General features: G+C 59.0%; 2 protein-coding genes across 2 annotated transcripts; both read right to left on the bottom strand.

The window, feature by feature from the left end:
• Nucleotides 1-47: 47 nt before the first annotated feature.
• On the bottom strand, nucleotides 48-1129 carry LOC102114322 (gastrin/cholecystokinin-like peptide). The gene is made up of 3 exons (XM_005531533.2): nucleotides 1046-1129; nucleotides 334-534; nucleotides 48-249 (listed from the first exon to the last, which is right to left on the bottom strand). Exons 2-3 carry the CDS (start codon nucleotides 530-532, stop codon nucleotides 125-127), a joined length of 324 nt encoding a protein of 107 aa, XP_005531590.2. The 5' UTR covers nucleotides 533-534; nucleotides 1046-1129; the 3' UTR covers nucleotides 48-124.
• Nucleotides 1130-5608: 4479 nt separating this feature from the next.
• Nucleotides 5609-6771, bottom strand: EIF1 (eukaryotic translation initiation factor 1). Its single transcript, XM_005531446.3, has 4 exons — nucleotides 6627-6771; nucleotides 6146-6309; nucleotides 5957-6058; nucleotides 5609-5829 (listed from the first exon to the last, which is right to left on the bottom strand). The coding sequence occupies exons 1-4, from the start codon at nucleotides 6655-6657 to the stop codon at nucleotides 5785-5787; spliced, it is 342 nt and encodes a 113-aa protein (XP_005531503.1). The 5' UTR covers nucleotides 6658-6771; the 3' UTR covers nucleotides 5609-5784.
• Nucleotides 6772-16548: the final 9777 nt, after the last annotated feature.

Here is a 16548-nt window from a genome sequence, read left to right as displayed (position 1 = left end):
CTGCCCTCCCTCCCCGGCTCTCCCCAGCACAGTGAGAGTGCAGAGGCCGTAGTGCCAGAGTTTTATTGTGGGAAAGGACACACTGAATGTGTCAGGGCTCTGCACGGCCAGCCCATCCCAGCAGCTACACAGCACCAGCCTCGTCCTCAGCGCTGCGGCGGCCGAAGTCCATCCAGTCGGGGTAGTAGTGGTCGTGCAAAGCCTCCATCCCCTCATCCCCGTGCACAAAGGCCTTGTGCTTGTTCAGCTCTGCCAGGGCAAAGGCAGCAGTCAGAGCTGGCACGAGGGCCAGGCTGTGCCCCCTGAGGGCTGCCCACCCTGAACTCCCAGTACCTGCGAGGACGTGGGGCAGGAACTGGGACAAGAGGTGCTGCTGCTCCTGGGACAGGTCCTTGGGCCAGTCCCGCCGGACCAGGCTGGGGGGGGGCTGGTGGGGGTCCCCCAAGGCACCCGGTGCCTCTGCTGCTGGCCGGCACAGGCAGGCGGTCGCTGCGAGGGCGAGGATGAGACCGAGGCACAGCGTCACCTTCATGGCTGTGGAGAGACCGAGCAGGGGTGGGGACGTGGGGGAGCTGCAGCCCCCAAACTGGGACATGCTATGCTGTGGTGAGGGTGGCCTGGGCACTCAGCCCTGGCCATGGCCAGTTCACACTCTCCTGTCCCTCCCTTTGGGTCCCCACATCCCCTTTCCACCTTCTCCCCAGGTTTTCTCCCTCCTTGTCTCCTGGCTGGAACCCACATCCCCATGAACCACAGTCAAGGCAGAGGGATTCATAAGGCTCAAGTCCCTCTCCTTGCTCCTTGCAAGGATGCTGAAAACTAAAGCACACGGCCAAGAGCATCATCCAGCTCCTCCCTGAGCTCAAACAGCTGGAGCTGGGTTCCCATCCCCAGGGCATGGCCCGGCCCAGATCCCCTCGGCTCCTCTTGGTGGGTCATTGAGTTGCTTTGTCCCTCCTATCTGCTCCTCAGGTTTTCTCCATCCCTCTCTCCCAGCTGGTCCCCAAGTCACCTGTGGACAGTGGCAGAGCCCTGTGAGACTCACCTGTGGGTTCTGAGGCTCAGCAGGGTGTCAGGGTGGGTGTCCTGGTGGGTCTCAGTGCGCGTCTTCCTCCAAGATCGCCCCAGCTCAGCCTCGCTTTTAAAGGCACTGCTGGGGCTGCCACACCCCAGGGCGGCTCCAACACAGCCACCCATCCCCGGGGGGGCCCTCGGGCACCTGTGTGTGCTCACAGCCACACAGACACACAGACACACAGACACACACAGCCACACAGACACACACAGCCACACAGACACACACAGCCACACACAGCCACACACAGACACACACAGCCACACAGACACACACAGCCACACAGCCACACAGCCACACAGCCACACAGCCACACAGACACACAGCCACACACAGACACACAGCCACACACAGCCACACACAGACACACACAGCCACACACAGACACACAGCCACACACAGACACACACAGACACACACAGCCACACAGACACACACAGCCACACAGCCACACACAGCCACACACAGACACACACAGCCACACACAGACACACACAGCCACACAGCCACACACAGACACACAGCCACACACAGACACACACAGACACACACGGACACACAGCCACACAGCCGGACACACAGACACAGCCAGACAGCCACACAGCCACAGACACACAGGCACACAGGCACACACAGGCACACACAGGCACACACAGGCACACACAGCCACACACAGCCACACACAGCCACACAGCCACACACAGCCACACAGCCGGACACACAGACACAGCCAGACAGCCACACAGCCACAGGCACACAGACACAGACACACAGTCACACAGACACACAGACACACAGGCACAGACACACAGACACACAGACACACAGACACAAGCACACAGACACACAGACACACAGACACACAGACACACAGACACACAGGCACAGACACACAGACACACAGACACACAGACACACAGACACAGGCTCACAGACACACACAGCCACACAGCCGGACACACAGCCACACAGCCACACAGCCGGACACACAGACACAGCCAGACAGCCACACAGCCACAGGCACACAGACACAGACACACAGACACAGACACACAGACACAGGCACACAGGCACACAGACACAGGCACACAGACACAGGCACACAGACACACAGACACACAGCCACACAGCCACACAGCCACAGCCAGACACACAGACACACAGTCATACACACACACATACACACACACATACACACACACACACATACACACACACACATACACACACATACACACACACATACACACAGCCACAGCCAGACACACAGACACACAGTCATACACACACACATACACACACACATACACACAGACACAGCCTGACAGCCGTATCCATACACACATGTACAGGCACACGTGTCCATACACATTCCTAGCTACACAAGCACAGTTCATGGCTGGCTGTACATGGACACACGTGAACACAAATCCAGGTGCAGCTGCCAGGGCATGGTGCCTTGGCTGCACTTTTGTACAGAACAGGAGAGCTCTGTGTGCAGCTGAACATGCACATCATGCATTATTAAATAATAACAGCTACACAGTATCACACACTGCAGTGGTGTGTGCTTATATATAAATACTTATATAAATAATACAGTGTCATATATAAAATTTTATACAGTATAAAATATATATATATATAATGTGTACATTTCTAATATCAATTCTAATTATAATAATTCTAATATAAATTTCTAAACATAGCTTATGCACCTATGTAAATACATCCAGGTATCCATATGTACACATGGATACATATGGATGAGGTAATTGTACATCACTGAGTGATGGAGGGTGTGTGCAGTGATGGATACCATGGAACACCATGACATATCTCTCTCTCTCTATATATGTATATATGTATAGAAACACAGCTATATGTATATATAAATATGATTACATAAATATATATTTACATATGTTTATATGTACATGTCTATATATATGTGCATATACACATATACACACACATATACATGTATATATTTATATACACCCCCATGATTTTTGGATTTTCCCATTACCTAAATGATTCTGGGATTATGTATATATTTGTAGATATATGTACACATATACCTAAATGTGTACACATTTATACATATTTATACATCCAGACCTATCTGTATTTATAAATAGCAATACATATGCATATATCTGTATGTGCACATGTATATATATACAGGAGTAGGTGTGTTCCTACATGTGTACGTGTGTCTGTGTGTCTGTCTGCACACACACACACACGGGTGTACGCGCTCCCTGACACGTGGGTGTGTGCACACGTGTTGTGCCAGGGCTCCCAGGGGCTCTGTGCAGACCTGGGGGCTGTGTCTGTGAGTGTGTGTGAGGCCCCTCACCAGGACACAGGCCCTGGAGCTGCCCATTCTGCAGCTCTGGATCTCTCCCTGCACCCCAAAAAGCTTTGGGGTGTTGCGGAAGGAGTGGGCCCCGCTCGTGTCAGAGCCCCTGGAGATCCTTGTCTGTCGCCATCCACCCCCTCATTGGATATTGATGTTTCCTGCTGCCTGTATTGACCCCTCATCAGTGTATTTGTAGAGCCCATTTGTCTCCCTCTTTCAATAAACCCCGTGAACGACATCCTGGGCTGGGGCACGTCACTGTCCCGTGTCCCCACGTGTCCCCAACGAGCCGTGTCGGTGCTCCTCAAACACCCCGAAACAAATGGGCTTTGGATGGCCGGAAGGCAGCGGCACCCAGCACCCCGCGGCCATCGATCGCTCGCTCCACCGAGCACTCACACAAGGAACAAACAAATTGTTTTCCAATTTCTGCCTTTTAATGGTTCAATCTGGACCAAATGAGCCATCAGGGTGATGGGGACATGGTGGCCACTCCCTCCAAGGCCACAGCTTGGCATCACCTTGACGCAGATTTCTTACTGGGGCTGTGGGCTGGACCCTTCTGCGGGTGGACAGGCAGAGCTGGAGGATGGACCAAGCACTCCTCACCCCTCCCTAGCTGTGGTAGCTGTCCTGACACAAAAAGGGCACGGGAATTCCTGGTGCAGCAGCAGCAGAGATTGGGCTGTGTCAGGTTGTGTGCACAAATGTACACCCTGATGTGAATGCTGGCCTTGGTGCTGTCAGCACCTGCTCTCCATGTGCAAGGCTGCTCACCTGTCTGCCAGCACCTGCTCCCCGAGGCACAGGCAGGGCTGGAGGTCACTCTGAGGCACAGGCAGGGCTGGAGGTCACTCTGAGGCACAGGCAGGGCTGGAGGTCACCTGCCTCCTCGGTGCACTTGAAGCTGCTTTGCATAATTGCAGTAATTTGGTTTCCAAGAGCAAAGTCTCCCGGGAAAGTGGCAGTGAACTCAGGGCTCCTGCACAGCTCGCGGGCGATGGGGGTCATTGTGGCAGTGGATGAAGAGCCAGGACCTGCTCTGGGGGGCTGCCAGGAGCATGAGCAGGAGACCAGGGTGGGAGCAGCCTCTCAGGACACCCCAGCCCTCCCTGCTGCAGGACAGGTGGGCTGGGGGCAATGGGAGGGAAACCCAGGGACTCCCCGTGCACTCAGGCATTTCAGTGCATTTCCACACCACTCTTGTGCCAGAGGCACCTGCTGGCCCCCAGAACCATTGCTGCCCTCAACCAGTGCATTTTACTGAGATTTCATTCTTGCCTGTTGATCTTGAGCTCAGGAAATAACGAGAGCACTCAGCCCCTGACCTGTGGCAGAGCCTGACTGGGGTGGCAGTGCCTCCCCCTCCTCCCCGGAGCATTTTTGGGAAGCACGAATGCTGACCCTGCCCAGGGGACTTACAGGAACACAACGAGCACAGGAGCCGGTTCGAGGGTTAGAGCCAGGGCAGGGAATGACTCAGCACCCACCCACTCCTCGGCTTTCCCTCAGCTCCCAGCAGGAGTAGCAGAGACAGCACCAAGGGAACTTCCCCTTCCTGCAGTGGGCCAGAGCTGGGGGCAACCCCCAGGGCTGGGAATCCCAGCAGGCCCCTGAGCTTTGGCCCCAGGAACAATGGAACCCACCACGCACAGGCTTTTGAAAACCAGTTTTATTTAAATAACTTTAAATACATTACAGTAAAACATTAGAATTGGAACCAAAGCCATGTTACTGCACAGGGTGTGAGGCAGTGCCAGCTCCAGGGATGCTCATGTTAGTCCAACATTGAGCCCTTGTCACAAGTTTAACCCATGGGACAGTTCCTCCAGTGCCTGGTACCTCAGGGCTCGCAGGTACCAGCACCTGAACTGCAGCCATCCAACCTCCAGGTCACTCTTCTGTCACTCCTTCTGAGCCAGGCCTCCCCACATCCCACTGCCTCTGGGAGCCAGCACAGCCCAGAGGGATGTGTCCCGGAGCCAGGGGCCTCGCACCAGGCAGGACACGATTCCCCTCTGTCAGGATGGAAGTGCAGCTGGACTGAGGAGCCATCAGGACAGGCAGAGTCCCTGGGCTTAGCTGGGAACAGCTGGAACTTTTGGCTTCAGGCTGGATGGTGCCGCTGCCCGCGCTACCTCTGGGAAATGAGGGACAGCCAGACGAGATAGCATGGGCTCGTGTCAGTTTATTACATCACCAATTACAACAGTCCAGACTCAACAGTGGACCCAAGATCGTTACATTACACAAACCGGCTGGTTTTAAACTTATGACAAGGGACAGGTGGGAATTTCATGGTAAGGATATCTTCTTGCATAAAGCTCCAGTGGCCCACAGGCACTTAAAACCCGTGGACTTTCAGCTGGTCGTCTTTAGCCAGTCCAATCTGCAAGACAGAAAACGCGTTCACAGCATGGGGTGATGCCTCTGCGCATCCAAACACTGCCCACACCCAGGGATCTGTGTGCATTTAACAAACTCCTGTTTATCTCAGCAGGCTGAAGGTGTCCTACCTCCACGAGGAACTGGCAGATGTTCTTGCGCTGGTCACCCTGCAACTGAATCACTTCTCCATACTCGGGGTGCTCAATTACAGTACCATTGCAGGCAAATTTCTGCAGCAAAGACACAAAAATTCCCTTAGCACCACACAAACATCCCTGCCGGGCGTGGCCGTTGCCCCCCGAGCCGACAAGCCCTACCTTCTTGAAGGCCTTCACCAGTTTCTTTTTATCGTAGTCATCCGCGATGCCCTGGACTGTGGTGAGGGTCTTCCTGCCGTTGCGCTGCTGGATCCTTATATGGATGTAGTCCTCAGTGCCGGCCGGGAGCAGGTCATCACCCTTACTTGCATCCGCAAAGGGGTCTGCGGGGAGCGCCGTCAGGCCCCGCCCCGCCCCCGCGCCATTGGCCCCCGCGCCCGCCCATCACGCGCAGGACACGCCCCATTGGCCGTCGCGCCCGCCCGTCACACCTCGGCCCCGCCCCCGCGCGCCTGCCCGTTATCGGTAGGTCCCGCCCCTGCCCCCACCCCATTGGCCGACGCGCCCGCCCGTCAGGCCTTGGCCCCGCCCCGCCCCCCCGCGGCTGACGCAACCGGGCCCGGAATAGCAACTGCGCCACGGGGCGGGGCCGGGGCGGGGCCCGCGCGCTCCCCCGGCCCCACCGCACAAAGGGCCTCACCGAAGGGCTGGAGGTTCTGGATAGCGGACATACGATACGCTTCCCTTCCCTCGGCGGAGGCGGCGGCGGCGGCGACGGGGGCGGCTCTGGCGGCGGGAGCGGCTCTGGGCGGAGGATGCTCTCGCGGCGGCGGCTCGAGGCGCTGTCAGGGGGGCGGGACTGCCGCCGACCGCTTATATACCGCCCCTACGTGACGCCATCACGCACGGCGAACGAGAGCGATGATTGGCTGTCAAGCGGGGGCGTCAGGACGCATCGGGCGAACGCGGCCGCGCCCCTGCTGGCGCGGGGGGAGCGGGGCGCATGCGGGGCAGGGGGGCCCGGCAGCGCGCGGGGCGGCGCGTGCGCAGTGCGGTGTGTGGGCCGGGGCCGGGACCCCCGGGACCCCCGGCCCCACTCGGGGTCGCCTCCGCCACTCCCGAGACCCCCCGGGGCCCCAAAATACTCCCGGGACCTCAAAAATCCCCCTGGGACACCTAACCTCCTCCCCGAGACCCACAAAACATCCCCATGAAGCACAGAATGCTCCCCGGGACCACTCAAACACCTCCAGGTCCCCTTGGGATTCCCCTCCAAAGAGCACGGTACGCCCCGAAACCTTCACGGGGGCCCCAAATCCCCTCCAGCCCTCGCAAATTTTCTTGGGACCCTCCAACCCTCCCAAAACACCCTTATTATGTCCCCGTGAAACCTCTTTGGGAACCCCGAACTTCTCCGGGAGTCCCAAAGCGTCCCAACCCCTCCTTCACTCTTCCGAAATCCCCTTGGGACCCTCAAAAGACTGATCCCGTTCCCTGGCCCTCACTGGCTACGCATTGTCCAGCCATGGTGCCCATCACTCTGGATGGCTGCAGGAGCCAAGGCCAGCCCAGAGCAGTTTGTCCATTCCCAACCCTGTGTCTGTCACATCCATCCGGCTCCACAGCCCAGCGCTGCCCAGGCCTGCCCGGAGCTGTGTGGGGCTCCTGTGGGCACTGCAGGTGTTTTCCCGGCCACCTGCACATGTGGGGAGGCCCCGGGTCCTGCCTGTCCGGTGATTCGTGTCCCGGTGTCAGGAACTCGCAGCGATCCCGTGCCCCAGCCCGGGGTGACACCGCTGTGCCCAGCCTGCCCGGGCTGGCCTTGCTGAGCCTGGCACAGCCTGGTCACCACCCTGTGACTGCAGTGCTCCGGGCATGGAGAGATCTTGGGTCCTCTCCTGGTGCAGCTGCAGCCTGGGAACGCTCAGAGCTCACCTGTGGATGTGGGTTTGTTACCAGGGTTTGTCACTGGCTGTCCCCACGGTGCCACCGCACCTGCAGGGAGCTAAGTGCTGACAGAGAGGAGGGTTCTGTTCCCAGGCTGCTGGCAGGGAGATGCTCGGAGGACACACAGTTCTGGAGTGGGCCTGGGGCTGTGCTGCCGAAGGGAAATGCTGAAGGTGTCACCAGAATCTGATATGAAAGGAAGATTTTTCTCTTTAAACGACTGAAATGGATCCCCTGGCACCTACTGCACCTCAGCTCAATCTGGCAGGCCTTGGCAAACCTCAGCCTGTGCAGAGTGAGCTCAGTTCCTTTTGCTGTCTGTCCTGAGCGCTGGCACGTCCCACCCTGGCTCCTGGGGTGTCCCAAAGGCCTGGCTGGGTCAGCACATCTCAGTAACCCCAGTCATGGTGCTTGGGAAGGGGCAATCTCTGTCCTTTCGTAATGAGAGACAAAGGTGGAGGGCAGCGAGCCCAAAGGGGCCCAGACCAGGGTCAGTGGGAATTGGTGATCTTAGGTTTAATCCTGTTCTTGAGTCCTAATTTTAGGGCCTGGAGCCTGGCTCGCAGTGTTAGGACTGAGCTGCTAAACACGGACATTGTACGGCATTCCCGGTGCTGCCGTGGATAAACCCCCCAAACTGGCAGGTGTCTCCCTGCTGTGGCTCAGCCAGCACGGGGGCTGCTGGCACGGGAACATCACATCCCGCTCTGAGACATGGTACAGGTGCTAAAAATACCCTGAGACTCCAGACACGAAGAACAGTAAATCTCTGACAATTAATGGGGTCAAAAGCCACGTAGATCTAAACAGAGCGTGAGCTCCCCTCTGGGAGCGGGTCAGAGCTGCACATGGAGTGGGAACATCGTCCCGGGGAGGCCTGGGCCTGCTGGGCTGAGGATCCTGGATCTGGAGCTCCTCAGCTCCGTTTGGATCCCCTGCAGCCCCAGCTCCCTGTGTAGGTGTTCCTGCCCTGCTTCGGAGCCATCTCTGAGGCACGACGTGGGTTTGACAGGTTATTGGCAGCTGGGTGTGCTGCCATCTGCGGCTCTGGCAGACGCCGCATGGGTCGGATGTTGCATCATTCTTGGGGGTTTTATTTAAGATAAAGGCAAATGATTTCTCTTGCACCAGGCAGAGGGAATTGTTTGCGTTGCTGTATTTGTGGTGTTTCTGAAGCATCTGTCTCTTCTGTGTGTGACGGATCAGCTGGAGAACTGGCTGAAATTTTCATTAGAATATCAATTTGCTCCATGGCCACCATGAACAAGCAGGTGGTTCTTCTCTCTCCTCGTTTTCTGATCAGATTTTCCTCCTTTCCCAGAGAAGGAGCCATCTCTAGCAGCCGCATGGTGGAGTAGCCAGACAGGAGGAGCAATTAGAGCTTTGCACTCCCATCTTTCTGCTGGAGGCATTTCCAAGTTCTCACTGCAGCCAAAGGGCTGCTATTCATATTCAACACCAAACACTCGAGCAGAGCCATCGGTAACTTCAGTCTGATGTGAGCTCTGGGCAGACTGGCCCTGCTGCTGAGCCAAGATCCCCCAGAGAGTCGATTTATCAGTGTCACTTCTGATCTGCAGAGTCCACATGACACATCCTGATAGTGTCCTCACCACTGGGCCCCCAGAGCCTTTGGTCCAACACCAGAAGAAGCAAGTGTGTGTCAGACACCAGAGTTAAACCCATCACTGGTGAGAGCTGTCACAGAAGTGTTAACATCCGATTTTTGCTGTGGGCAGGATTCAGAGCTGGCACCTGCAGTCATGGGTGACTTTGGCAACTGAGTCCCTGCACCCTCCTCCCCTCTGCCCGTCTTTGGGTGCTGGTCCCGACCTGTCCTGCCCGAGGAGGTGCCGCTCCCGGCTCCCCACGAGGTGGCAATGCTGGTCTCCTGCAGCTCCGAGCTGCTGCCGTCTCCTCGTTCCCAGCGCCTGGCAGATGATCCAGTCTGTCGCCTGGGCAATGCGGGGGCTCCGTGCACCACAGCCGGTGCGTGGGGCCCTGGCCCTGCCAGGGGAGCTGACAGAGACTGTTCAGGGGCAGCAGGAGGAGCAGAGGGAGCCCAGAGCCGCCTGTGTCACCTGTGCTGTCACTGCTCACTGGAAGGCATCTGGGGCTGCTCCTGGGGACCACTGCGCTCCTTGGCGAGTGGCACTAGTGGCCCTGCGACAAGGAAACGGGCTGGTGCTGGGGACAGGCTCTACCCGGCAGAGGTGCCCCTGCCAGTCCCGGGGATCTCACGGGGAAACGCTCCCGTGTGTGTGTGCAGACAACAGACCCGGGGAGCCGGTGTGATGCAGCTCAAGACTGTGTGGGGGTCCTGCAGCAGCGGCCCTGGGGCTCCTGGGGGCTCTTGGTGGGTGACTGCCTGTGCTTACTGCAGGTCTCTCTCCTTGTTGGGTCCTGCAAGGCCATTTCACCCGTGCTCTGAGGTGGGGGCATCTTGGTGCCACCCCTAGTCCACCTGGGAAGTGCAGCAGAATGGAAGGAATCATCCTGGCATTCGGCCTTACAGCTCAGCAATGCCCTCCGGGCTGAGACATTCCTAGAAACCAGCTTTTCTCCTCCAACATCCTTCCTGCAGCCTCTGTGTGACCGCAGGGATGGGGATTCAGGATGAGCTGGATGTTTGATGGATATTTGATCCCATTAATCAGTGCGGGCAGCACTGACAGGCGTCAGCCCTGGTGATTAACCTGCTCCTGGAAAGAGCAGCAGGGTGAGCACGGCTGTCACGGGGCCAGAGGCAGTGCAGGGATTCCCTGATCAAGTCCTACATTTCCTTTACACAACTATTCCTGGCATTCACATCCCAGATTTGCAGACCCCGGGGTGTTGCATGAACTGGCCGCTGCCCACCTGCAGTCGGGACCTGCGGGATGCTCGCTGTGGTCCCAGCTGTGGATGCTCGGGATGCAGGCACTGGACATGGTGTGACACATTCAGAGGGCTCCACGCACTGCGGGACAGCAAGGGCAGGCCGTGGGCACATCCTGATTCCTGTCAACCCAGTGACCTCCAGTGACCGACGTGGCCCCGGGTGCGTTACAATCACTGCGTTTAAGGCTATTTATTCACCCTCCCTGCCACTGCTCAGCTCCCGCTTCCCCTGGCAGGGCCCCCACCCTCCCTCCTGTGACACCGCTGCTCTCCGCGAGGTGCCAGGAGAGCTCCAAGCACAGGCTGAGCCTGCCCGTGCTGCTGCTGCAGGTGAGCAGGAACAGACCTGCGGCAGGTGAGTGGGCAGGGACCTGGCTCAGCCTACACAGCCGCTCCTGCCGGCCCCTGTGCTCTGTCCCTTCAGGCCGGTGCTGGGGAGTTCTCTCAGGGAGGGCTCTCCAGGATCTTGGAGATGTCTTCCTGCAGAGAAGGGATGCTGTGCCCCTCACTGCAGCCCTGGCCAGTTCCTGGGTTATTCCCATGGGCTCTCTCCTCCCCCACATGGGGATTCCCCTGGCCAAGGTGGATGCCCCGTGCAGACATCACTCCGTGCTCACATCGCAGGGAATGTATTGAATAAACATCCCCCTTGTGGGGGTCACTGGGGTCCAAAAGCCTCAGCCCTCAGCTGGGGCCTTGGCATCAGCCTGGAGCAAAGCTGACATGGGAATAGGGATCACAAAGACCAGGAAGGGTGGGAGCAGCTCAGGGCAGCAACTCTGCTCTCCATCAGACACCCTCAGAACTGCTGGGAGCCCCGGGAAGAGCTGGCCCCTGCCTAGTGACAGTCAGCAGATCCGGAGGGTTTTCTGCGGTGGAAGGGTCCAAACCAGGCATTGAGGGCCGCTTAAGCAGCTGGGAGAGGGACAGGATATGATTTTCATTCTGTCTCCTGATGGATTCAGGAGCTGTCGGCACCAGGCACAGCCGGCGCGGGGCTGACTCAGAGCCTCGGCATCGGGCTGTGCTGGGAGCAGGGACCATCCCTGCAGCTCTGCCTCAGCCCCACACAGCCTGTTTGCACATGCCTGTGAAGCTGCTCCTGCCAGACACGTCCTGCTTTGCTGTAGTTTGTCACTCCTGGGCCATAGGACACAGAACTGCTCCAGTGCCACAGAAAAGGGCAAAGGTACCAGGCTCAGCTCCCACAGCTCCCTCGCTGCAGCACAGCTGGGATGGCCAGCACAGCCAAGGAGCAGCAAGGGACATAACTCATCTCCCACTGCTGCCCTGCATGGCTCCAGCCCAGCTCCACCCAGTCTCAATTCTCCATCCCTGGAAGTGCTCAAACCCAGATTGAATGGGGTTTATAGCAATCTCATCTAGTGGAAGGTGTCCCTGCCCATGGCAGGGGGTGGAACTGGATCAGCTTCAAGGTCCCTTCCAACCAAAACCCTTCTGGGACTCCATGATTCTATGATCCATCTGGGCACGGCAGTGCAGCTGTCCTGCCCTGCAGCCCTCTGCTTTCATCTTGCCCTTCCACTCTGCCTGAGCCAGGCAGCTCCCCTCCATTCTGAAGGGAATTTCTTGCTCCATGCCAGGGAGAGAATTTGGGCCATGGAGAGACCCTGGGATGAACCTGTACTGGAATCTTGTGTGCCAGGCAGGGCCCTTCTGAGCTGGGCTCCTGGCATGTGCCAGCTCATCAGCACCATCACCAGCACTGGCAACGTCTTTGGACACAACATGGGCGCATCTGGGCCCTTTCCTGCCATGGTGGGCACCCAGCAATGGGAATAACCTGAATGTGCTGGGAAGCACAGTGAGACCCTTCCAGGTGCCCTGACACCCACCCCGTGCTGCTGATGCTGCCTGGCACAACGGGGATCCCAGCAGAATCCCCTGTCATGCCACAGCAAGGGCAGAGGGGACGAGCCTTTCTGAGCAGCTCTCCATGTCCAGGGGCTCCGAGGCCCGTGAGAGGAGCAGTCCCAGCCCATGAGAGGAGCAGCCCTTGTCCCCTCTGGAGAATCAGTGCACTGCCCCCGTGCCCCCCAGCTCCAGCCAAGGGAGGAACCGGCCTGGCTCAGGCATTTGATCCTGCCCCGGTGTGGCAGGGGATGCACACCAGGCTGAATCCACCTCTTGCTGATCTGGCGGTAAGGGGCAGGGAATTTTTGGGGTAACAGCAGCAGAAATGATGAGCACAGGGCAGAGCTGTCCCCACTCTGCTGACTCGAGCAGAGAGAGGGGCAGGTCAGGCCAAACACCTTGTTCAGCACCTTCCTCAGTCCAGTTCATATTTCACTTACGAGGCAAAACCTGTGCGGGGTGTGAACACATCCCCACGCAGCTCCAGCCGCAGCCCGGCCCCTTCCCGGCCCCGCGGCCAGGCACACTCATCCCTGCCTACACCAACCCCCCGAGGGCCAAACACTGGCCATGGGCCAGAGCTCCTCCCGGCGTGCTGCCAGCGCCAGCCCAGCCCAGCTGCCCGTCCCGGCACGATGCTGGCACGGCAGGGATTTGCCTCTTACAAAACACTTGGCCGTGGCACTCCCTTGCCAGGTCGGGAGTTGGAGCTGGGAGCAGGGGGCTGGGATGGCCATGCTCTGGGGTCCCAGTGCCCCCGTTCCCAAAGCCCAGACAGGCACTGGGACAGGATGGCCTGGGAAGGGTTGCAGTGGCAGAGGACACTCGAGGGGACATCAGCCCCTGGGGTGCTCAAGGTCCTTCAGAGCCACAGCTCGTGTTTGTTGCTGTGTTGTGCAGCTGCCCAGGCCCCTGTGCCTGTTCACACTCCTGGGGCTCCCCTGGCCCCCCAAAGGTGCAGGAGCAGTGTGTTTATCCCAGAGCTGCCTGGTCACCTCATCTCAGTTACCAGCAAGTACCAGCCTGGCAGGGAGACAGGGAAACCTCAGCAGGCACTGCCTTGGGGCTGCAGCTGTAAAACCACTCGGTGATAGCCCCTTCTTTTGGTTATGAGATGTCAGGGACCCCAGGCAGAGGCATTTCCATGTACCAGCACTGCTCAGCTGCCGTGTTTGTGGCCTTCCCGGCAGCCACTGCACTCACCCCCTGGCATGGAGCTTCCTGGGAAAACCAGGTCAAGATGGAGCCTTTCAGCCTGCTGCAGATTTTGCTGTGCTTGTGCCACAGGCTCAGTCTTTGCCAGAAGCAGAGCCACGGTGGCTGAACCGGCATGGGGCAGGAAGGGCTGGCAGATCAAGTGGGTTTTGGGGGCACAGGGAAGCCCAGGGTTGGAGTGCCAGGGCTAATATTGGCCCTGAACCTCCCAACCCTACAGCAGGTTCTCGCCAGGCTGGGCCAGGGGCTCAAACCATGTAGAGCTGAGATCAGAAGTGGGAACTGCCTGGCTCCCCAACTGTCCCCCTGCTCCAGGGCAGACTGGGGTTGCATTTCCCTTTCCTTTGCTCCTGAACCAGGAGAAGGAATTACACTCCCCACCACAGCCTCCCTGCCCAAGAGCCCATAAACCTCGCTGGAAACAAACATGACACAGGGAACAGGGGCTGCCCAGCGGCCCCCAGCACGCAGCCTCGGGGCAGGAGACCCCCAGGCTGGGGGTGCTGGGCTGAGCTGCAGGCGTGTCACCAGCGGTGTTTTGGCTGCCAGGGCCGCGTCCCTGCCGTGGCTTGTCCCCACACCCAGCGCTGGGCTGTCATTAGCGAGGCGGGTCCTGCCCGCGTTCCCATGTCCGCGTCAGCACCGCCGCCCTCGCGGGCGCTGCCAGGCGGTGCCCGCAGCCAGGTGTGCCCCAGCCAGGTGTGCCCCAGCCAGGTGTGCCCCAGCCAGGTGTGCCGCCCCGCCACCGCGGTACCAAATAAAGAAATCGCCCGCGCCCTTCTGCTTGCAAAACACTTTGGACCTGGTGCTCTGCTGACGCCGCCGGTTCCCAGCAGCTCCTGGGATGTGCTGGGGGCTGAAATGGCTCCTCTTCCCCTTGCTGGGCTGCAGGCGAGAGCCCCGGGACCCTGCAGATACAATGCTCTCAACCTCCACAGGGCCCCCAGTGCCCCATCAGCAGTGCAAGGGAAACGGAAAGAGAACACAGACAAGGAGCCACAGTGTCAGTGTGGGCTGCCCTGGCCGTAGGACTCACACCCCGTGCATGGAGCCCGACTCCCAGGCCCAGGACATGAAGGAGCTGCTGGCAGGCAGTGCTGGTGCTGCACCATGTGCCACACTGGCCTGGCTGCGGTCACCGTGTCCCTGGTGCTGCCGGCGAGCCACGGAGCGGCACCAGGCACAGACCTGCACTGTGGTCAAGGCTCACATCCCTGCCACGGCCGCTGCAGCACAGCTGGGCCAGGGCCAGTGGCAGGACAGCAGCTCCAGCCTCCCAGCGATCCCACAGTGGGGTCACCAGCACAGGGTGGGAAACAGTGGTGGCTGGAGGAGGAGGCAGGAAGCTCTGGCAAAGCTGGTTCAGGAACCAGCCTGTGTCTCTCCATGTTCATGAGCGACAGGGAGAAGCTCAGGAGCAGGGGGTTCTCAGGTCTGTCCTAACTCGTTAAGCATCTGGGATGAACAGAATGTGTCCAAGGAGCTCAGAGGGTCCAGCCCTGTCTGTAATTTGGGAAGGCTGTGTGCTGGCTGGGGATGACAGAAATGCCCTGAGCAGATATGGCCCCTCACCCAGTGAGGCTCATGTATCCCCGAGTCCCCCAATTCCTCACAATGCTCTGGGTTGAAGCCCTGGGTGTCAGGCAGTCACTGGAGAACTGTCCCCGGCCAAAGCAAAGGTGATGGGCCTGATAAGGCTCCAATTGAAGGGCCTGACTGGCCACCCATGTGGTTCCAATCTCTTGGGGACACTGGTGCAATCCCCCCCCACTCCCAGCTTCCAGTCACCACAACCCCAGGGAAGGGTGGTCAGACCCCAGCCATGCTGGGCACTGAGCTGTACTGACCCCGCACAGGGAAAGAAGGCACCAGCACCCTGGCCTGTGGGAGCTCTGGGGACAGCAGGAGAGGGTTTGGGGCTCTCTGCAGAGAGACAAAGCCAAAATAGGGCTGGCAGGAGCCCCCCAGTCCCCCTGGGCTCCCTGGGCAGGGCTGTGGCTGGGCCACGCAAGTGTAAAGTTATTTCTCAGGAACTGGCTGATGGTGAAAGTTCTTTCCCAGGTGTGGCCCAAAAGGAATGTAAATCCTCTGAAGTCCTCATCTCCCCTGTAATTATTGTCAGACAAGTTTCAGCTTGGAGCTGGGCCGCCCCGGCCCCGGGCATGGGAGCGGGGGGATGACGCACAGGCCTGTCCCTGCAGCGCACATGTCCCCTCCTGCCCCAGGAATGCATCCCATGACTCACGGGGACCGCGGGGGCAGCCAGGCGGTCGGGGTGGATGTGGAGGGGAGCACCCGCAGTCGAGGTGCTGGGTGGGTGCACAGCACTGGGCTCATGCAGGTGTGGGGGCCCGTGTTCTCCAGCCTGGACATCCCATGGGATGGCTGAACAGCCCGGCACTGCTCTCCCCCAGGGGACACAGGCTTGCCTGTGTCCCAGCATCCCAGCAGTGTCCCAGTGTCTCAGCAGACCAAGGAGAAAGGTGCCTCCCTAGCTCTGACCATGCAGGGCACTGCTGGTCTGGTCTGTGCCCCTGGTGTCCCTCACCCTGACCGATTCCACAGGCATCATCCCTGGGACATCGTCACTGGGCCAGTGGAAATATTCCTGGCAGCTGTGGGCCAGCAGATTCCAAAGGGTCTTGGCTCATGGGGCTGACAAAACTGAGGCACAGGACTGACAGGGTCCGACCCATCTCAGGGGA

The sequence above is a fragment of the Pseudopodoces humilis genome, chromosome 29, assembly GCF_049639895.1.
Source record: "Pseudopodoces humilis isolate 2021_Gansu_Grassland_sample_001 chromosome 29, ASM4963989v1, whole genome shotgun sequence".
Taxonomy (NCBI): domain Eukaryota; kingdom Metazoa; phylum Chordata; class Aves; order Passeriformes; family Paridae; genus Pseudopodoces; species Pseudopodoces humilis.
The sequence above is the reverse complement of the archived record's forward strand: the minus strand, read 5'-3'. Positions and strand labels throughout refer to the sequence as shown.